The sequence below is a fragment of the Manis javanica genome, chromosome 1 (genome assembly GCF_040802235.1).
Source record: "Manis javanica isolate MJ-LG chromosome 1, MJ_LKY, whole genome shotgun sequence".
NCBI classification, from domain to species: Eukaryota; Metazoa; Chordata; class Mammalia; order Pholidota; family Manidae; genus Manis; species Manis javanica.
This window is the reverse complement of record NC_133156.1, coordinates 88537423-88560822: the sequence shown is the minus strand read 5'-3', so window position 1 is coordinate 88560822 and position 23400 is coordinate 88537423. Positions and strand designations below refer to the sequence as shown.

Here is a 23400-nt window from a genome sequence, read left to right as displayed (position 1 = left end):
CAATTCTTTCCATCAAAAGATACCATGAAGAACGTGAACAGGTTAGGCAGAGTTGGGGAAGGTTTTTGTAACTCAAAAGGGCTTTCATACAGAATTTCTAAAAAAACTATATATTCTATTACTTGTATGTCACAATTTATCTGTTCTGTTATTGAATGACATTTGATTGTTTCATGGTTTTGGCTATTACAAAGACTGTTGCTATGAACATACATATGTTTACACACACACACACACACACACACACACACACACACACACACACAAGTGCATATGTGCCTGCATTTACAAAGATTATATAGAAAGGGAATTTCTAGGAATAGAATTTCTAGCTCATGGGGTATTCATATTTTCAACTCTTAGATAATGCTAAACTGTTTTTCAAAGAAAAGGAATAAATTGCAACTACGTTTCAACTTGGATAAATTTCACAAACAATATTCAGCAAAAGAAGCAAGACCAAAAGAAATTATATATCTTATGATTCCATTTATATAAAAGTCATTAACAGGCAAAAATTAAATTATGTTGTTTAGGAATGCATATATAGGAATTAAGTAAAAAGCAAGAAGTTGGCTACCACAAAAGCAGAGTCATGAGGACTCCAGGGCAGAGAAGGTTGTGATCAGGCAGTGACATCAGGCACCTCTTAAGGTGCTGGTGATTTTTTATTTCTTAATTTGCATTTTGGTTACACTGGAGTTTATTTTACAATAATTTCTTAAAATACACATTTATATTTTATACATTTTTTCTAAGTATGTTATTACACAATAAGAAAAGCTTTAAAAAAATGAAACCTGGGAATTCATTTGAATGAATACAATTTAAGATACCCTTAGGCAACTTTATTTTTCCTATTTCAGTTTAAATATAATAGAGGGAGGATTAAAAAAGGCAAACCAACACTGGAAGGCACTTCTTTTAACCTAAATCTATATCTGTGTCTTATTATTAAGTTTGTCACCATGGCAATCAAAAGTAGTAAAAATGCCATTGTAGGAAAACTACAGGTTTTTCTTTTTAGTATCCTTTTTTCCCCAGTTTTATTAAAAAATAGTTGACATGCATTGCTGTTTAAGGCATACAACATGATGGTTTGATTTACCACTTACATGATCACCATAATTACCATTTATGATCATTTTGAGATGATTGTCACAATAGGTTCGGCTGATACCCATCTTCTCATACAAACACAATAAAAAGAAAAGAAGAAAAAAATTTTCTGATGAGAACTCTTAGGATTTACTCTCTAAACAACTTTCCTACATATCATACAGCAGTGTCAGATATAGTCATCATGTAGTACATTACATCTCTACTAATTTATCTCATAACTGGAAGTTTATACTTTTTGACCACTTTCCTCCATTTTTCCCTCCCCTCACTCTCCACTTCTGGTAACCATAAGTCTGACTCTTTTTCTGTGAGTTTGGGGATTTTTAATTTGTTTTTTGTTTTTTAAGATTCCACTTATGAATGAGATCATACAGTATTTGTGTTTCTCTGACTTATTTCACTTAGCATAATGCTTTTAAGGTCCATCTAAGTTGTCACAAATGGTAGTATTTCCTTTTTTAACGACTGAATAATATTCCATTTTATATTTACCACAATTTCTTTATCCATTCATCCATCAGTGGACACTTAGGTTGTTTCCATGTCTTGGTTATTGTAAATAATGCTGCTGTGAACATGGGGATGCAGATAGTTTTTCAAGTTATCATTTTCTTTGGGTATATTCCCAAAAGTGAAGTTGCTAGATTATATGGTAGTGCTATTTTTTAATTTTTTGAGGTTCCTCCTTACTGTTTTCCATAGTGGCTATACTAATTTACAGTCCCACCAACAGTGTACAGGGGTTCCCTTTTCTCCGCATCAATGCCAGCATTTGTCATCTCTTGTCTTTTTGATGATGGCCATTCTGACAGGCAAGAGATGATATCTCATTGTGATTTTAATTTGTATTTCCCTAATGACTGTAGATCTTGAGCATCTTTTCACTTACCTTGTTAAGCCTTTTGTATATTTTTTTTTAGAGAAATGTGTATTCAGGTCCTTTGCCCATTTTTTAATTGGGTTATTTGTTTTTCTGCAATTGAGTTGTATGAATTCTTTATTTTGGATATTAATCCCTTATCAGATAAATTGTTTGCAAATATTTTTTCCCATTGCATAGGTTTTCATTTTGTTGATGGTTTCCTTTGCTGTGCAGAAGCTTTTCAGTCTGATGTAGTCCCACTTATTTTTTATTTTGTTGCTTGTACTTTAGGTGTCATATCCAAAAAATCATTGTCGAGACCCATGCCAAGGATGCTTAGTCCTATGTTTTCTTCTATGAATTTATGGTTTCAGATCTTAAATTTAAGTCTTTAATCCACTTTGAGTTAATTTTTGTGAGTGGTTTAAGATATGGGTCCAGTTTCATTCTTTACATATGAATATCCAATTATCCCAACACTATTTTTTGAAGAGACTGTCTTCTCCATTGTCTGTTGTTGGCTCCCTTGTCAAATAATAGTTGACTCTATATGCTTAGGTTTATTTCTGGGCTCTCAGTTCTGTTCCATTGCTCCATTTGTCTGTTTTATGCCTGTAACATACTGTTGCCATGCTTATTGCTTTATGGTATATCTTGAAATCAGGAAGTGTGATGCCTCCTCCTTTGTTCTTCCCCAGGATTTATATGGCTATTTAGGTCTTTTGTGGCTTCATATAAATTTTAGGAGTATTTGTTCTACTTCTCTAAAAAATGCTATTGGAATCTTGATCAGGATTGCATTAAATCTGCAGATGACTTTTGGTACTATTGACATTTTAACAATATTAATTCTTCCAGTCCATGAATGTGGGCTATCTATCCATTTATATGTGCCTTCTTTGATTTCTTATATCAGTGCCTTGTAGTTTTCAGCATAGTTTAAGCATTACCTCCTTAGTTAAATTTATTCCTAAGCATTTTATTGTTTCTGATGTTATTGTAAATGGGATCAATTTCTTTATTTTCCAGAAATTTCATTGAGTGTTATGGAAACACTACTGATTTCTGTATGTTAATTTTGTATCCTACAACTTAACTGTATTGATTAGATCTAAGTCTTTTGATTGAGTCTTTAGGATTTTCTATATATAAAATCATGTCATCTGCAAATAGAAACAATTTTCCTTCTTCCTTCCCAATTCTGATACCTTTTCTTTCTTTCTATTGTCTGATTTCTCTAGCTAGGACTTATAGTACTATGTTGAATAAAAGTGATGATAGTGAGTACCCTTGTGTTATTCCTAATCTTGAAGGAAAAGCTTTCAACTTTCACCATTGAATATGGTAATAGCTGTAGGCTTGTCATACATGGCCTTTATTATGTTAAGATATGTTCCTTCTGTGCCTAATTTGTTGTTTTTATCATGAATAGATGTTGAATTTTGTCAAGTACATTTTTTGCATCTGTTTAGATGATGATATGATTCTTTTCTTTCATTCTATTAATGTGCTGTATCACATTGATTAATATGTGTATATTGAACCATCCTTGCATCCCAGGGGATAAATCCCACTTGATCATGGTGAATAATTATCCTTTTAATATGCTGCTGAATTTGGTTTGCTAGCATTTTATTGAGGTTTTTTGCATCCAATCATTCAGGGATATTGGCCTGTAAGTTTCTTTTGGTGTCAGGGTAATGCTGGTCTCATAAATGGGTTTGAGAGTGTTCCCTCCTCTTCAAATTTTTGGAAGCATTTGAGAAGAATTGGTGTTAATTCTTCTTTAAATGTTTGGTAAAATTACCTGGTCTTGCTTGGGTTTTCCTTCTTTGGGAAAATTTTTATTACTGATTCAATCTCCTTCAATTAGTCCTAGTAATTTGCAAAAATATAGCTTTTTAAAGTAATTATCATTTTTTCTTTTTTGTATTCTCAGCTGAAGTTTAAAAATTCTTTTTGGTTTGTCATGTAATAACATGTAGCACAAAATCCAAAGTACTTTCCTTTGTTACATTTCCAAAATGATGTCACTGTCTTAAGGGACAGGAATGTATCAATATAGCACGAATATTGGTTTATGATTTCAAATCATAAAGTAGAAGATATGAGACTTTTGGAGCTTTGGAGATTCTTCCCTAGAAGGTGGAGAGCTGTGGAGACTCTTCCCTGGATTCTGATATGTTTATGGGGAAAATAAATATGAAGCTACTTACCAGCTTTGCATTTTCCTAGATTTTAATGCAATAGGAGTAATGTCACTGGGAGAAATTAAAATATAAGTAACATTAAAATTCTGATCATATTCTTACATCCATAATAAATTTGCATATATTATAATTTTTAAACTCCAAAATCTATCTAAATTTATTCTGTTTGGCATTCTTAGTGAAATCTCTTGGCATTCTTGTATCTCATGCAAAAAACCCCAGAAAGAGATAGTGGGACTACTTATAAGTGAATACGAATGTTGGGGATGTGAGTGACATTTGTATCTCTTCACAATCCCTTCCAGTCATGTTTTTTACTCTAACCAAGCTACTGAAGACAATCCAAGTTAGAGCTCTGGTTTTTGTGTAGAGGACAGATTTCCTTGATCAGTAACAGTCTCCTCCGTTCTTTCATCCAGAATCTGGCCCATTTCCAGTGCTACCAGTCTGGGTTTCCAAAGTCATTTAACATTCCTGTAATTCAGATACAGCAGTTACCTAATTTAGACAACAGCAATGTGAATTTCTTTTCCTCTGCCTTTGATTTTGATGAAGGAATGAAACAAGAAAGTATAATTCCAGTATTGCTAATTAATTTTTTTCAGCTGTGTGAACTTGGGTTAGAGATAAATGAGAGTAACTATATTTAAGCTCAGTGGAATTCCTCATCATTAGTTCTTATCTTTCACTTTTAACTATATAATTCTGTCTTATTTTAATGCAGGTACAGCCTGACTATTTGGACTGGAAAAAATGATAACTATTCCATTGAAGATTTACTTTGTATAAGAGACCATTTTGACAAAAAACAAGTTTTCTATGACATCTTGGAACCACAAAACCATGAATTTAAACAGGCCATTGGAATCAATGTTGATCTCTAAAAAGAAGATTCTTCTAAGTTATTTCACATTGTGATTTCATAATCCTTATCTGCTTTGGTCTGAATTAATTACCATATAAATTATAATGATTGATTTATGCTCCAATTCATCCCATCAAAAAATACTGAGTGCTTACTCTATCAGGCATATGTCCTTAAAACATTGTACTTACCTGAAAGATTTGGAAAGAAGTGACTTAAGTAGGGCTAGTGTAGTAATAATTTAGGAAAATGATACTTGAAGACCCTTCATAAAAAAGAATTTTGACCAGCCTTACTGGCCATAGATTTTGGGAAATATTTAAACTTACTGAGTCTTGGTTTCCTTGTTTCTAAAATGGGGAACAAAGTAATTGAGAGAATTCATGTGTCATAACATAGGTATAGATCACATTTGTTCACAATTGCTTTGCAGAGATTCCACAAAAATATGGCATCTTCTTTCCTTTTTCTTGGAGAACTGGTTATTTCAGAGACTACAAAAGAATAAGAGGGCTTTTTTAATATTTTAACTTTCACAGGGGTGGGGAACTTTCTCATAACAAAATCATATCCATTTACTGATAATAGTATAGATTAAATTAGATGGATCTAGAATTTCCATATTGTTGGGGCCTGCTGACAGCTATGTATTTTTGTTTTGTTTTTTGTTTTTGTATTCATTTGGATCATAGTGTCTTATAATATCTTACCTGACAGTAACTATTGGCGAGCATAATTTTAGTTCTAGTAATGCATCATTTGATTTGCAAGTTTCTTCCAGAACCACCTTCGTTCAGGCCCTCGTTCTACTACTAGAATTTCAAGGACTAGTTCTTCATGACTTCATTGCTCATACTCTCTTTATAGATACCCTGAGTATTTTTGCTAAAGAAAACCTTTAAACACACCCTTCTTTATGCTAATCAAGAACTTGCAGGGGCTTCTTAAATTCAACTTTCTTGAATTTTACTCTTTCAAGAGCCTTCATACTGTCACCCCACTCTAAAAGTCAACTCATTGTTGTAGGACACTGAGTTGACTTAGAGTCCTTCATCTAAAAATTCCCACAACATCATTTGTCTCTAGATCTTACTTTGACACTTACTTTTAACTATTTAATATATTTCACTAAATATGTTACACATGTTACTCATGTCTCCTCAGCTAGATTATGATGTCCTTCATGCTAAGGGAGAATTCTTTTTTTTAAATTGAAGTATAGTTGATATACAATATTGTATTGGTTTCAAGTATAGAAAACAGTGATTCAACAGTTACATTATTAAATCCTTACCTCAATTACTGCAGTTACTATCTGTCAACATAGAAAGATGTTAGAGAACCAAAGGGAGCATTCTTTTTTTTTTTTGAGAGGGCATCTCTTATATTTATTGATCAAATGGTTGTTAACAACAATAAATTCTGTATAGGGGGGTCAGTGCTCAATGCACAATCATTAATCCATCTCAAGCCTAATTCTCATTAATCTCCAATCTTCTGAAGCATAACGAACAAGTTCTTACATGGTGAACAGTACAAGGGCAGTCATCACAGAAACTTTCGGTTTTGATCACGCATTATGAACTATAAACAATCAGGTCAAATATGAATATTCGTTTGATTTTTATACTTGATTTATATGTGGATCCCACATTTCTCCCTTTATTATTATTTTTATTTTTAATAAAATGCTGAAGTGGTAGGTAGATGCAAGATAAAGGTAGAAAACATAGTTTAGTGTTGTAAGAGAGCAATTGTAGATGATCATGTGTGTGCCTGTAGACTATGTGCTAATCCAAGCTAGACAAGGGCAATAGAACATCCACGGATGCAGAAGCTTTCTCTCAAAACGGGGGGGGGTGTGTGTGTGTGAGGTTCTAAGCTTCACCACTGTTGTTCCCCGATTTCTCACCTGATGGCCCCCCTGCGACTGTGCCTGTCTTAGGTTGTTCCTCCCTTGAGAAATCTTACCCGTCTCTGGCTAACCAGTCATCTTCCGGGGCCATACAGGGAAATGTAAAGTTGGTAAGTGAGAGAGAAGCCATATTGTTTGAAAAGGTTAGCTTTTTACTTCTTTGCAGATTTATGCCCTGTGGCTTCTATGTCCAGCACTTGTCTCGAGGTATCTTTACCACCTGGAGGAATTATGATGCTCGGTAAATTCGACATGAGGCACGAATTCTATTTAAGCGTTGTAATTAGGAAGGAAGAAGAAAAGCTATAGAGGTAGCATATGGAAGAAAACATGGGAGGATTGATTATTTCTTTGACATATCTTCTTGTAGAGTACCTTAAGCATGTATAGGTTTTAAACTACTAACTAACTTGCGCACACATATTAACATAATAGGAATACGGTGACATAACCAAAGCAGATCTATAATTACCAGCCATCTCCAGTGAAGCCAAGAAAACCAGTTAGGCACCAAAGGGAGCATTCTTAACTGTCCTTTTTGATGCCTGGTATAGTCCTGAACGAGGTATTCAGAAAAACATGTTGCTTCTTTGATTTATTGAAAAGTAATTTACCAATGAATGTCGGAAGTTACAGAATTTGCCTTTTGTTTATCAACCATTTTCTCCAAAGAATTAAGTGGTTCTGTGTAGAGAAAAGAGCTTGGGTTTTGAATTCAGATGGACTTCCATTACCAGCCTGACTGGCCATAGATTTTGGGAAATATTTAAACTTATTGAGTCTTGGTTTCCTTGTTTCTAAAATGGGGAACAAATGAAGATTGTCTTGTAGAGTTGTTATAAAGATTAAGCAAGATTTTTATAAATGGAGCCATTGAGCTCAGTGCTCATCACATAGCAGGTACTCAGAAAGTAAAATTAGTTCCCTTCTTTTAGCCTTACTTGATCATAACCATTGGAGATAGATAGATAGATAGATAGATAGATAGATAGATAGATAGATAGATAGATAGATAGATAGCAGTAAGAGATACAACGTGAAACACTAGGCATGTAAATTCTCAAAGAAAACAATTATATTTCTAGTTTAAATTTTACCTCTAAATGAATTCAGTGCTATTAGTCAAATAACACCTAAAACTTCATTTTCTATGGTTGATTGCCAAAATCAAAAGGTGAAATTTCATAACTAAAAAATTTTAACAATTGCAACAAAGAATAGCTTTAAAATCATAGTAAAAATTAATGCTTAATTTATAAATTGTCTGAAGTGACTGTGCTTTATTTTTATAGAGTTGAATTTATAAATGAATTGCATTTTAATGAAGTTGAAATAAAATTCATTTGTCCATTCTGACTGATATGAGGTGACATCATTGTGGTTTTGATTTGTATTTCCCTGATGATTAATGATGTTGAACATCTTTTCATGTGCCTGTTGACAATCTGTATGTCATCTTTGGAAAAAGGTCTGTTCATCTCCTCTGCTCATTTTTAATTGGGTATTTATTTTTGGGGTGTTGAGTTAGAAAATAAGTTTTTAATGGATATCCATATGGAAAAGAATTACCTTGATCCCTACTTCACACTGTAACACAGATAATAATGTGAGTTGGATCTTAGGCCTAAATGTGAAAAACATTTAGAATCATAAAGCATTTAAAAGAGAAAAAAGGAGGCTATTTTTATGACTTTGGAGTAGGCAGCAATTTCTTTTAATTTTAGCTTTATTGAGGTATAATATAATTGACATACAAAATTATAAGATAATTCCAAGTCCTCCCTATTTCCTCTACCCATCAAGGCAATTATATCTGATAACACAAACCATAAAAGAAAAAAGTTGAATAATGGGCCTTATCAAAATTGAAGACTTATCAGAAGACACTGTTAACACATGACTAAGGGATCATACTCAGAATCTGATTTTTAAATCTGATTTTTAGAAAGAAGCTAAACAACCCAGTTAAAAATGAGCAGAAGGCTTGAATAGACACTTCTCAATTTGGTTATTAAATAACATTAATAACCAAATTAATATTTTTAAAGACAAGAATGTGCAAGAATACAATACAATACTATGTGGACACTGAGAATCTACACTTATTAAAATGGAAAGATGTTATAGGATATTTCAGGCTGTAAAACAGTATGTATGGTATACTATTTATGTGAAGTTATAGTTTTATGTTCATTTATATACATAGGAAAATAGTTGGAAAGAAGTTCACAGACACTGAAATAAGTATAACCTGTTTTTCCCCTCTAGGTTCTTGGGTCTAATGTATTGATGTTGAGAGCCCATAGCATCCAAGGGCTATCTCCCAAGCCTGGAAGAACAGTCCTAGCCCTGGAAAAGAGAACTTCATATCATAACTTTGGTATGAGAGTCCACTGTTAAAAAAATCAGAGCTTTTAAAAGTACAGTGGCTTATGGCCCTGTAAGAGTGATGTAACTGCTCATTAGCAGTTGTAATTGCCAGATATACACTCATTTATCTGGTGGAAAATTGTTAAAAGTTATTCAGAACAGGTTGTTTATTTGTTTGTTGGAGCTAGGGTCTTGGACTTTTTCCTTGTAATTAAAGAAAATTTACCTAGTGAATATATAGAAAAATGCCATATCTCTCACCTGGAAATTTAAGATGTAAATCTACCTAGTAGGTGCCTACTATCTGCTTATAGTCATAAATTCATGAATCACTGCAAGGAAAGTAGTTGAGTGTCCTATAAGGTGTGTCTTTTAAGAAGAAGACATGTGACAGGATTTCAGGGCTCAATAGAAAAGCTGAGGGGAGGGAAGGGGGCAGGCATCAATGTCTGGCTGAGGCTGTGCAAATGATTCCTTCCTCAAGGATCTTGCAGTGTAATAGGAAGGGGGACCTGTAAACAGTAAGAGGGATATTTACTATAACTGTCGTGTTGGAACTATACACCAGATAGTGGTAAGAGACAGCAGTTTGTTCTAATTGAGAGAAAACAATAAAGTTGTGTCGTGAATGATGAGTAAGATTCACCAGGTGGACTTAGTGAGAGAGGACCTTTCAGACAGGAACATGAGCAAGAGACCTCTAAATGGGAAAGAGCCTGACCTGATCTGTTAAAAAATGTTTGTCCATGATCTTGCCCTCTAGTCTGGAGACTTAGAAATGTGATCTAAGGAATATTGGCACTAGACAAGGCTATATAAACTCAAATATTGATGTGTTAAGAATTATGATTTCCAAGTGGACTGTGCCTTCTTGTTTTAAAATGTCAGTTTTATTATTCAGGTATGGTGAGGCCAACAGTTGAGGAAACAATTGTCATTGAAAAGATAGTTTGTTACAGTTCCTAAGAGGAGGCAGACATACCACTTCACGCAGGGCCACATGGGGAAGCACCAGGGTCTGTCTGGAGGCAGAGGGAGTGAGGGGAAAACATGGTCAAGAGCCTTTAATATGGTTTCTGTGGAAAGGAATGGGTGAGGCAGTAGGGTAAGCAGGTTTAGGATTAGCTGTTTTAATAATTTCAGTGGGCCCTGGGGTGAAGAAGCTATTTCTAGTTGTCAGTACCTGACCCTGGGTTGATGAGGGTGTGGACCAGTGGCCTTGGGTGTGAGAGCCCTGTGGGAGCCTGATGGAAGGGGTTTGGAGAATGGGCTCTGAATCCGTTGGTTTGCATCTGAAAGATGTACTGCTAGAGCAGTTTGCTTTCTATCTCCAGGAATTAGCTCATCCTGTAGGAGCAGACCCTCTAGTGTCAGCACTCTTCAAGATATCAAAGCATCAGAAAACACAAAAAATAAAAACCATGGTCAATACAATTGTCATCACTCTGACACGTTCTTTCTTTCCTTTAAACAAGCTATATGGGAATCAAATTAATAGGCTACATAATAAATATTTAATCAGAATAAGGGAAGTTAATTTATCATTGAGATTTTTAAAGTTCCATGGATACCTGATGGGTGCATCTTCAACAAAGACTGTGCCAAGTAGGTGTTTGCCATCTTATCTTCCCTGGGCTCTGCGTGGATGGGTGCTGTCAGCATTAGTCTTTGTAACTGGGGTTGCCTTATATTCTCCACAAAATTACCCTTACCATCTATCATTATTAGCTGTACTCTTTGGAAATCTTAGCCATAAAACTAAGAATATTTGTAAAACTAATGAATTAAGTGTCATCATACCTTTAAGTTAAAGTTAAATCATACTTTTCTGTTAAGTTAAAATACAACAGATATATCTGTATCTGATTCCTGTTGCAAACATCTGTGACTTACCATTAGGATCCCAGAGGTACATTCTGCTTAGTAGAGTGAAAAGTCCCATGGGATGGCTTTACAACTAGGCTCAGACTACTTCAGCCCCTAAAATGTTCTTGGGACTGATAGAACTAAAAACTCTCCCAAATATGGCCAGCAGAGTTTTAATCCTATTAATATATTTTTCAAGTTGGGATGAGCATAGCAACAAAAGTTATTCTTCTTTAGTTTCTATTTATTCAATAAAGTAAGATATGAGGTATAATTTCTCTTGAGATTTGTTGAAATATGTATCATTAGAATCTGAAATAAATAAAAATCAGTGATAATCAACATGACATTTAAAATCTTTATTGATACCATTTTGCTTATAATATTTTACATATTCTTCCAAACTGTTGCCTTATAACTTAGAGCCAAGCCCTTTTCTCAATATTAAAGTTTGCAAAAAGCATTGTTATATAAACATCAGGTACAACTCTAGGTTCTGAATCAAAAAATCTTTTTAATGTAATTAATATTAATGTGCTTCAAAACATTAAATGGAAAACCTCCATTATTTTTTTCAAATAAAACCCACAAGGAATTAAATAACTATGTACACTACAACTTGCTTATATCAAATTACCAAGAAAAGCATCATGTCAGTTAGGATCTCCTCTACTGATAGAGGGCAATGAAATAACATTGATAAGACAATCATCAAATTTATACTCAGGTTTTGTGTACTTTAATTTATTCTTTGTTGTAAAGCTGCTAGATTGAAATAAGGATTTTTTGTATAAATACTGTATTTTGAAATCATATAGGTAATATAGTCATTGTATAATATTTTATGGTAGCATGGTATTCATTAATCTTGTTAGAAGTTACTCACAGATACTAAATATTAGATGATTGGAACATTGCACTAAGGAAATTACCCTTACTTTACTTACTAAGTAAATGTCTAATAATTATATATCAGAAATAAAGATATTAATACTGATTGAATATTTAGCACATTTTGTAATTAAGTTTCTACTGGCTTTCTTAATTTTAGCTAACCTAAGATAATCTAATTATCAAGTTTTCTTTTTTAAAATGAAGCAAGCATTTAGTTTCTATTTGTGATAAATCCCAAACTTTGTAATCTGTTTGTTCTTAGAAAAACAAGAATAATTTGATATAAGTGAAGAGGAATTTTTAACTTTTCTATTATCATTCACTATTATCATTCAGTGGAAAACTATGGATAGGCTTCAAAAAATAATAACAGCAATTAAGAGATATGGAGAAAAAAGAATGCCATATGATAACATTTAAAAAGCAAATAAAGCAAAAAACAGCACATGAATACTCGGCAAAGATTATGATTAGCTTGTAAAACTCTGACTTGCTGTTTTGACACTGATTAAGCTGACACAGTGAATATTAGCTGCCCAGTCTACTATAGTGGTTGACCTTTTAAAATTTTAATTAGATTTCACTTACCTAGAGTCAAGGTGTTTTAGGAATTAGTTAATTATTTCTTGTAGCTTAGGTTTATTGATCAGAGAGCGTTTTATGGCTGTCAGTTTTCATTTAAGCTTTTGGCATTATGCAAAATTACAGTTTTATTTATTGACTTGAAATTTTTAAAAAAATTATTGACTTGAGTGCAATGTTGCCTACTAAAATATTTGGAAAGTCTGAAATTAAAAAAAAAGTTAACTCTAACATCTGTGACCTTTCTTTGCTGATTTTTATTGAAATTAAAAACTTGGACTACATGGAAGTTCTTAAATATTGGAGGTTTTGAGAAAAATCACTTTACTAAATAACTTTGTTAGAATTCCCTTCACGGAAACTATATTATTTGTGTGTCCACAATACCTAGTATGATACACAGTACATTTTGATTTCCTTAACTTTTATGGGCTAATCAGTTACAAGGTTTAAAGGGATGAAGATTTGAGATTTCTTCTCAAGTTGTTTTTCTGATATAGATATTTGAACAAAATGTGTTTTCTAGCCATCTCTTAAAAATTTACTAATTGCTTGATTTGTTCTGTTTGCAAAGATTGTCTCCTGAACAACATTTTTTTACTTTTGAATTCTTTAGGGAAAATAGGAACTGTTGGCATAAACACTTTTTGACCACAAGGAAGAAGGCTGGAAATCTTGTTGGCATTCATATCTGAGATGAGAGGGTGAGGATTCACATTTAAGGGGGGCAGAAATCCTGGTCTGGTTTGTGTAATACCGTGATCTAAAGGGAAAGCTCCTGAGCCACGCCTTTCTAAAAGTGCATGATTTCTCCTACTCAGGGGACCTAGGGGGATATTTTCCAACAGTTCTTTGGATCCCGACAACAAGGAAGGAGATGGTGAGAGGATCTTTTTCTTTCCTGTAAGTGCTTTGCCATCTTCTAAAGTTGTAGGGATTAGACCAGCTGAGAGCTGGGAGTCAGAGCTGTAGTGATTTGCCCCAGAGTTTCTTTTTTGAACTATACTTCTTAAGGTAGAAGCAAATATTGTCTGGTTAGAGTCTGGATCCTGGTCAGCAGGGATTTCAATGCATTGCTGACTTCCCTCTGAAAAAAAGGATTGATAATTTATTTCATCATAAGACATCTTTCTTGAGCTGGCCTGATCAAAGGCTCTTAGCAAATGAGCAGTGTCTTTTACATCAATACTTTGGTGCCTAGTGATGAATCTCTTGGAAAGTGCCAGCCCATTGGTTTTGTAGGATAATTCTTCCTCTGGAGTAATATCCTGGAGCTCCTCTTGCAAGGAGGCCACTCGGTTCTGATGCATGAATGAGGGAGGACTCTTGATCCAGGGTGGAGCCTGGGGGATCTTGGGCCCATTAGGGGCCATAGCAGGCTTTCTCCCCGGGGAGCCTGGGTCCCCTGTATCATCACTGTTTCCTGAGAGCTCCAGATCTTTAAAGCCAAAAAGTGTCATTTCAGTTTCAGAAGAATGTGAAAGTGGCAGTGAGACTGTTTTTATGTCTATTTCTGAAGGAGTAGCACAGGCAGCTGGGAAGTGACCCCCACCTGTATCTGCAGGAGGCATATTTAAGTACTGTTTGGTAGTGTGCCTACCAGAGGGTGATTTTGCTGTTGTTATTATAATGACCTCTTTCCCTTTTGCCTTGCAAGCACTAAGCAGAACTTTGAGGGTCTCTCTGTCTTCTGAATTTATAGCATACACAAGGGCTGAGTAACTAGAATGGTCTTGCAAACTGAGGTCAGCTCCACTGTTTAGGAGCAAAGAAACAACTTCAGGACCAGCTTTTTCTAGGCAAGCGTGCATCAAAGCAGTTTTCCCAGATTTGTCCTGTATGTTGGGATCAGCATTATTTTCTAACAGGTATTTAACCATTTTGGCTTTACTGACACTCTGGTGATCAACATGTTTGGTCTTACAAGCGATCATTAAAGGTGTTTCCCCACGGTCATTGCTTTCATTAATGTAGGCACCACCTTCTAGCAGGAGTCTTGTGAGGCGAAGCCGGCTCTGATGGACTGCTTTGATGAGGGAATTTCCATCACTTGAAATCTCTACACCTTCATCCATCTTCAAAAGTTAGAATCAATACCTGGTTATCAAAGAAGACGAAGAACAAAAGATTAGCCAGAATCAATGGTTTGATTTATATTCATGTTTTTATTCAATTTTTAAAGTGTGTGTACAGAAGGACACAAATGAGATTATGTTATTAATAAATACACAACAAATAGTGAATTGCAAAAAAGAAATTTTAGGATAGTAACAACCTTTAGGGAATTATAAACTACATTTACTTTCAAAATGTTCACTGAGTATTTATGATATAACATCAACCTAGTACTTCCCTAAATCCCATATTAATTAAGCAGTGATCCACTTAATTTTACTTGTGAAAAATATTTTTAAAATAACACTAAAATGCAAATTTAAGCAAAAAAGCCAGAATTTTGTGTAACAGCAACTGAGTCAATTAAAATATAACATGTTTACAGTAGTTTAATACAAAAACTTCTTGTATTAAATTATTTAAACATGCTCTAGTTAAATAATGCAACTAATACTTAGATTTTCAATTTTATAGGGAATTTCTGTTTCTTTTAAAGGATGAAAAGTATTTGGATTATAAGACATTAAAGTTACTGACAAGATGTCTGGAATTCACACTGAGGTAGGAATGGTAATGTGTGATTATGTATTTTTCTTGATCCCATCATTTAAATCATAAACTGACTAGATTATGGGGTTAGCAACATACTGTTGGGTTAAATTTTGACAGCAGTACATTTTCTCTGAAAAAGAAGTTTTCTAGGCTAGAAAAGTGAATGAAGACATGGAGACTTCATAAACATTTCATTTTTTTATCATTAAAACTGAAAATTATATATGTTTATTTTTTAAATTTAGATTCAAACTCCTTCAACAAATAATTCTATTAGTTGATAAGAATTTTGAATTTATTTACCTAGAACTGAGGAAATATTTCTTTTAATAGTCCTTAGCTCTAGGGAGAAAAACAAATGATGTTTATATAATATTTACATCTGTTTAATTAGGTGGCTTTTAGAAACTAAGAAGTATTATTCATTATACTCATTTATTTTTAAAATGAAGGCTATGGGACATGAATTTCAGTTGGATAACAGAATACATAATACATATAATGATCTCTTAACAGAAGAAGATAGCAGAAAGAAAGTGAAGAAAAAGGGGCAAGATAGACACACACACAGAAATTGATTCAATTGTTAAACAGCTATAAACTAAAATGTGCCGGACACTGAGCTACAAAGATACAAGCCCTAGCCCTGAGGAGCTTGCATAGTTGTTTAGAAGAGATACTACATAAGCAGCTGGTTATGAGTTAAAGTCATGAGAACCTCCAGGCTTAATGGCATGGGACTGAAGGGGGGCCTTCAGACGCCAGTCATTTGAGCTGGGTCTTGAAGACTGCCTAAGAGTTTGGTAGGCAGACAAAGAAGGAAGAGAGGAGAGGACATTCCTTGTGCAAAAACCTAGAAAGTTAAATAGCAAAATTATTTGTCATAAATCAGGCTTTATTTATGCCAATATACCAAACTTTAGGAAAATATTTTAGCAGATGGTTATAGTTATGGTGAACATGGCAGAACACAAATATCTAATTTTGCCCCTTCCTGAAACCCCCTAAAACTAAATAATTTTTAATAAGACATAAGTTCACAAAGATAACAGGAAAAGGAGAGAAGATGGCAGTGACATTTTGGAAGGCAGAAAGCATCTGGGCCAGTGGTAACTGACTTGGCCAACCTGCAAAGGCTGTGCCTTGAGTCACTGGTGGGAGAGCTGAGAACTAAGCCCATGTACAGTATAGACTTCGAGAGAGGCAGCAGCAGGCAGCTCTAGCTCTTGGGGGTGGAGAGTACAGCTAAAGCAACGAGGACTAGGTGAAAAGCTGCTGGAGAAGCAGTTAGATCCCCAGGTCCTTGCTGCGGGAAGTGTGAACCTACCTGGGACCAGCAGAAGCGGGAAGTGAAGCCTGTTAGAATGCAGCCTAGACTGCACCCTAGACCTCCTAAATCACAGCCTACATTTTAAGTAGATCCCCACATTAAAGTGTGAGAGGGACTGCCTCAGGTCATTCCTTCACTCCAGGCCACTCATACACAGGAGACTGTACCTCTCTCTTGAGCAGATGGCCAGAGGTTTGTGCTCCAGAAATGGTGGAACAGAGGGTCTCTAGACTGGGAGAGACTTTCCATGTAAAGGACAAGAATGTGGAGGAATAAGTGATTGCATGTTTACTGACCACAGAACAAAGGGACTCACAGCCTCCTTCCCCAACTCAGCTCCAAGACAGCTGGTAGAAATACCCTTGTCCTCAGAAGAAAATTGCTATTCTTTTCTCTCAGGAATTTGCCCTGCCTAGGAGAAACTACCTGAGTACTGACCACGGAGAATCCCCAACATGCCAACAGATCATCCCACAGTAAAGCTTAAAGGTAACAAGTCTCACCCATGTGTTCGAAGCTTCCCATCAGCTTCTTAATCCAAGCCCTTTAATCATGAGCAGGCAGTCAAAACACAACAAAAACCAACAGAAAACCTCTTACATTAAAGACGGAGATCAGAACAAATAGAAAAAAGCAACTTGGAGAAAACAGATCTTACTCAGGAAAATTACTCAAAAGCTCATTGTCCTCAAAGGGATAAGAAGATTAAGAAGATGTTGTGACCGTAAGAGAAGAATAAAAGCCAATGAGAAAAGGAATATTCAGAGATCATAAAAAGAAAACTCTCAAAAGGCAAAAACATGACACAAACTGCAAAACTTAATAGAGGGTTGGATGATAACGCTAAAATCTCTAACACGGTCAAGCAAAAAGAACAGAAGAGAAATAAATAATAAAATTAGAGGACTAGACCAGGAAATCTAACATCTAACTACTAGACATTCTGGCAAGAGAAAATAGTGGGAGGTGGGAGGAAAGGTGAACAGGAGAGGAAAGGATGAATGAGATCAAGAAAATTTTCTAGACTTGAGGGACATGAATTCCAAAATTGAAAGAGTTGAATTAGAATATAGCATAATGAAAACATACCTTGAAATTAACAAAACCGGCAAGCACTTGTAAACTCCAGAACACTAAGAGAAGATCCCACAAGCTTGGGGGCAGGGGGTAAACAATGGTGTAAATAGTCACATGCTAAAGGATCAAGAATTACAATGGATTCAGATAGATCAACAACAGTGAAGAATGGAGGAATGTCTTTAAAAATCTGAAGGAAAAACAATTCCTGGCTTAGAATTCCACATCTAGCCAAACCATCAGTCAAGAATTGAGAAACACACTCAAGAATCAACTGGAGAATGTAATTCACTAAGATGAAATGCTAGAACAAGAAAGAAGAAACCAGATACCAGAGGTTGGAGATCACCATAGGGGAGAGGCATAAAAAATCCCCAGGAAGATGGTGAAGGACCAGGATAAAGGGTATGAACAGAACATTATCTCTGAGATCTGCCATTTTATCTTCTTGTTTAACTGGAGACCTAATGCGTAGGTGAACCTTCCCTTACTTCTTGTCTCTACTTGCTTTGTTCTGAGTCCTAGGGTTAAATTGTGGTGAGTGTAGGATGAGAAAGACTGAACACCCATTCCCTGTGGATATTCCACACCTCGTCTGCCCTGCAGCCCTGCCAGAAACCCTGTAATGGTGAGGCCCATATTTCCCAGGACTCACTCATGACCTTGCACAGATGGGGCCCTTGTATGTGTTCAGGGATACTGAGCCAAAGTAAAATCCAGAAACTTCAATATATCTTCTCCTGAGAGCTTTCATTACATAGTAGTAATTTTGACCTTTATTCATCTAATTTTGTGCTTGCTACCCAGTTTTCCAAAAATAAGTAATTAATTTACTTAAGAGTCATACACAAGTGGGAAACTTGAAAAGAGAAAAGAAAAATAAGCAAAGGGAGTGATTAATACAAAAGTCACAATAAAGTTACTTCTTGGTGGCGGTAGGGAGAACAATGCTATCTGGGATGAACACAGATTTTTAAGGTTCAGATTACGTTCTGTATCTTAATCTGGGTGGTGTGTGTATGGGTGTCCATTTTATTCTTAAAACAGTACATATTTCACATACTCTTCTGCAGGATAGTATTCATCTATTTATTGTAAAATAGAGCATATACACAGAAAAGGAAGCATTTATCTAAGAAATGTTTCATAATTAAAATTTAAAAGAGCCATATTCTTACATTTTACAACATAATTTAGTTTTTGTAGTATCATCAATAGTATTTGTGCCTAGAATTTCAAGGAGTTTCAACCAGTAAGCTCCTGAAAGACAGTATTCAAAAGAATGTACTTACTCAGTTTAGTATCATTCATGATGTTACAAAGAACCTACTCAGAATATACATACATAAATACATGAAAGTGAATGGTGTGATTTTTGCCTCTTGTTCAACATTCTTTAAAAGCTATTCCAGAGCTAGACATACCTGCAACTCAAGAAGTTAGTAATTTAGGATTGATTGACAGCTTGGATTCCAACTCAGAAGTCTATTCTGAATGCAAAACATTTGGAAAGAGCTCATCTGAGAAAATCATCACAAAAGAAACTGTCTTTTAGCATTTTTCATATACAAACAGGCTTAATAAAGCAAAGAGATTTAGACAAATGAGCTGGAACATAATACCAAATATAGAAACCACTTAGTAAGTGCAATTCAGGAAGAGATACAGCATCAATCATGTAAAAACACCTTTGACCAAAAGTGGCATTTGAGAAACAGATATTCAAATGAGAACAAATTGCCAGATACCAGTCAATATTATACCCTCCTATAGTTTACAATATTTGGGTCAATCTTGTTTTAAAAAAGAGTCTTATAAGAATCTTTTGGAATGATTTAAACCTTTTCATCTATTCTCATGCAAAGGCCTTCCTCCACAACACTAAACCTGACCACTTTTTGTCATAACTCCTCTCACCAAGGTTGGCGTCATGAGGTTCTGGAAGAAGAGGTGGGGAGCCTGAGGTGGGCAGTGGTCCCACTGTGGTCCTGTGGAGAGGGAGAGTGCTGTGGGCTCCAGGCCTCGGAAAGTAGTAACTAGCGAATCTATCTGCCATGTGGACATAAGCAGACCCCTTCCCCTGAGTACTAGAGGACTCTCTGGCAAAAACAACAAAGGCTTGCCCTTGGTTATAAAGACTTCTAAAGCCCATTGGATCACCCACTTTTAAAATTATTCCCATTCAGTAGAGAAAATTTGAAATTATTTAAACATTAATTTTTTCAGACAAAAAAAGAGGTCAGATATTTTATTCTCCACATGTATACATGTTTGACTTCCTGGTATCTCATTTTGTAATCACTACCTTATTGGAATAATGCCCTTGTCTTCATGCCTTCACCTTCTTCCAGATCTTTTATTTTGCCTCATCCATTTGCACATCAAAAATGCTGATCCTGAAGTGTGACTTCCCCACTTACTCTTCATAGAGGTAAGTGTTACCTGTGATGAAGACCATTCCATAGCCTACTATTATAGTTGAGATATCCTTTAAGTGCATATTCCTTATAGTTTCCAAATACAATAGTTTCAGCATTATTATAAGATATTAAACAGCTTGATGAATTGCTTTTTATTTTTAAATTAGAATATCTTTAACATTACTAGCAATTCATAATGGCATGGTTACTAATACTCTTTTAGTGCCTTAAGACCCTATTCTTAAGACCCCAGTAAAATTACAGTTTATTTTTTAAAATTAAAAATGTATATTCTGAAGAACAAAAAACAGGGTGAGTGATATCATCAGATGAACAATTTTGAACAAGCTTTGGAAAAAGAGGGAGATGGTGGTGTGGTAAACTGCCTTAGCATAGCACCTGGGGAGGTGTCACCCGATGAGAAGGGAGCTAGCTTACCCACAGAATCCATGAAGTTTGGGATTTAGAGGTACCACGTGACACAGAAAGTGGCAGTGAGGCAAAGGGCTGAAAGGGAGAGGATGATTCAGAGTCTGTGGATAGAACAACTGGATCACAGGTACTTTACCCCCAACTGAGTAGACAACCACTCTTACAGGAGAGAAAACAAAGATTTATCCTCTGAAGAGAATAGGCCCCAAACTTGGCCCCAAACTTGAGGCAGTATGCTGGAAACAGGGGATAAAGTGAGAGTCTATAGGCTGAATGGTGGGATTTCCAGCTGTCTGCTCTTCTACCAGCAGACTGGAAGCCCGGAAAAGAAAAAGCACTGGACCTTAGAATTAAAGCATTATGAAGAATATCTGTCGATAAATGAAGCAATTCAAACCATAACTACATTCACCTCTCCAGACACCCACTCTAAATGGAAATAGAAAGTTACCTGAAAATGTTTTTCAAAATTTCATACTTCACTTATGTCTTTTCTCTCCCTGGATGAGTTTTTTTGTCAGCCAGCTGTCAGTTCCTACTGAAGGAAATCAAAGCTATTCAGTTACATAAATACTAATAATTTGTTCTACACATCTCTCTAATATGCCATTTTATCATCTTGTTAAAGACGAGTTCTTTAATTCCATGCTAAGACATTATATGTTTGTTCGGTTAATCATATTTCACTGATTATGAGTCTATAAAAGAGTCTGGTGTGGATCCTCTGCATGGTAATCATGTGTGTGTGTGTGTGTGTGTGTGTGTGTGCGTGTGTGTGTGCACGTGCGCATGCGTGCATGCACACCTGCAGGGCTCAGCTTATCCTGCAAGGATGCTGAGGTTGGAAGGACCATGGCACTACCTGGGCCAGCCCCTACTCTGTGCAAACACGGAGGCTGAAGAAGGAAATGGGGGCGAACTCTCCCAAAGTCACTCCTCTTACCTGCTCACCAGGACTTAATTAGATGTTCCTTTGTCCCTTCTCTTCTGGTTACTGCTTCTTGGATAACACCTTCCCACAGAATAGGGTTCTGTTTTGAGTACCTGATTTGTGTTATATCTAACACAGCAGTGCCATGTGGGCTGAGCTGCTTTAAGAGACATCTTGTAGGTGTGAGGCTTGGCCTTTCCTGTGGCTTTATCTCCCCAAGCCACCCCCAGTATTCCTTTTATTCAGAGAAATGTTAATTTTTTGTGAGCCTCTTAGCCCACCTCTAAACAGGATCGTACTTGCCATGAAGTTAGTTGTCAGTTCAGGAGGGAAGCACCGCAGGGTGGAAATTAGCAAATGCTTTCAAGCTCAAAATTCAACCCTTCACCGTTGCCCCAGGTTGCCCTATCTAGTGCTCCCCACAAGGGGACCAGAATGTGCTCAGAGGAGGCAGCAGGCTGTGTCTCTTCCCAAATTACCAACCCTTGGGAAGCTATTCTTCTGAGCCTCAGTTTCCTCTTAACCTAAAGTGGGGATATGTACTTTATAGATGATAAATGTGAGGTTTTCAAAAGATTCTAATACACCTGCCACTTAGGAATTCAACAAATGTTGGTTTCTAAACGTACATCATACATCACTAGATGTGAATCCCCTGGAGGGTAGGGTCTGACAATGGGCAACCAGGGTGCCTATACCAGTGGGTCCTCCACCTTCTGTGGGCAAAGAGTTCCATGGAGAGACTGTTAAAAATAAGAGTTCAGGCTGCACTCCCAGATATTCAATAGGGAGTGCTTGCTGTGCACACTTGGAGAAACTGCAATAAGCTCTCATTTCTGTTTGCTATCAGCCCCTGCCTCAGGCTCCCACTAAGCTGTGTCCCTCATCATCTCCAAGGGTCTGATGCTCAGCTCTCCTGCTGCAGAGATAACTGAAGCACTGAGCCATTAGAGGAGGGACACAGGAACATGGCCTAGAGAGGGGTAAAGGGAGCCCACAGGTCTAGAGAAGAGTACAGCCTTGAGCTAGAATGGGCTAGGGACTGGAGGTCTGCTGTCCTGCCCTTCCCAGACAGGTTTGAAAACCTCCAGAGTTGCAGCGGGCAGCCCAAGGCCTGGATGCAGGGGCCAGTGGCACTTGGACCAAGACAAGCTTGACTGTCACAAGAAAAATATGTGTCTCCTCCACACAGAAAGGAAAGGGGCAGCCCCAGAACAAAAGGTGCATCTGAGATTGTCCTAGAAAATGTAACGACTTACCAGGAAAAGTGTCTTTCCTCTGGCACCGGCTTGTAAAAGATTTTTAGAAACTGCCCAAAGAGAGAAAAAGCTGGTGGTGTTCCCCAACCCCACCCACTCCCCGCCCCCCAAAGAGCTGGTGTCTTTTAGTTACTTCAGCTGTCCCCAGGCCCCTGGAGCAGCTACACCTCCACCTCTCTCAGCAGACCCACCCCCCTCCCAGCACACACACATACAGACACGCACCTATACGTCCAAGTCTCTCAGAAGCAAGGTGATGGGATTTCCAGGCTGTAGAGGATTCTCGCAGCGCCTCCACTGTACCCCGCTGGCTCCAGGAACCGAGCTCGCTTCTTCAGTTTTTCCTGAGAGCTGGAGGGAGTGAGCCCGAGGTGCTGTCGGAGAAGGGCAAAGGAAGGTGACTGGGGCGACAGTGCCGGGGCACTGTGGGGGGTGGAGTGCGCTTTTCGTCACCTCGTCTCTGAGCAGAGACAGGCAGCTGATGAACTGAAGCGATCGACACCTAGGAGAAGGGGTTTTGCCCAGAGCCGCTGCAGAGCGGTCCCCACACAGCCTGCCCGGATGACGCGGCCCTCCCTTGGGAAATGGCGCTCCCGCG

At 36.6% G+C, this 23400-nt stretch overlaps 2 protein-coding genes across 5 annotated transcripts in view; one reads left to right on the top strand and one right to left on the bottom strand.

Moving 5' to 3' along the window:
* The window catches only part of FAM151B (family with sequence similarity 151 member B), a 56562-nt gene extending 43172 nt beyond the window's left edge, over window positions 1–13390 (top strand). For 2 of the 4 annotated variants that reach the window (XM_036999905.2, XM_073234619.1), the window contains exon 6: window positions 4919–8330. In XM_036999905.2, the coding sequence (XP_036855800.1) occupies window positions 4919–5078 (160 nt within the window). In that variant the 3' untranslated portion in view covers window positions 5079–8330. Of the gene's footprint in view, window positions 1–4918; window positions 8331–9242; window positions 12054–13302 lie in introns of those variants that run through there. The other 2 variants (XR_012130359.1, XM_073234615.1) reach the window with 2 other exon arrangements.
* On the bottom strand, window positions 12747–23065 carry ANKRD34B (ankyrin repeat domain 34B). The gene is made up of 3 exons (XM_036999890.2): window positions 23028–23065; window positions 21064–21147; window positions 12747–14783 (listed from the first exon to the last, which is right to left on the bottom strand). Exon 3 carries the CDS (start codon window positions 14759–14761, stop codon window positions 13220–13222), a length of 1542 nt encoding a protein of 513 aa, XP_036855785.1. The 5' UTR covers window positions 14762–14783; window positions 21064–21147; window positions 23028–23065; the 3' UTR covers window positions 12747–13219.
* Between the last annotated feature and the right edge of the window lie 335 nt (window positions 23066–23400).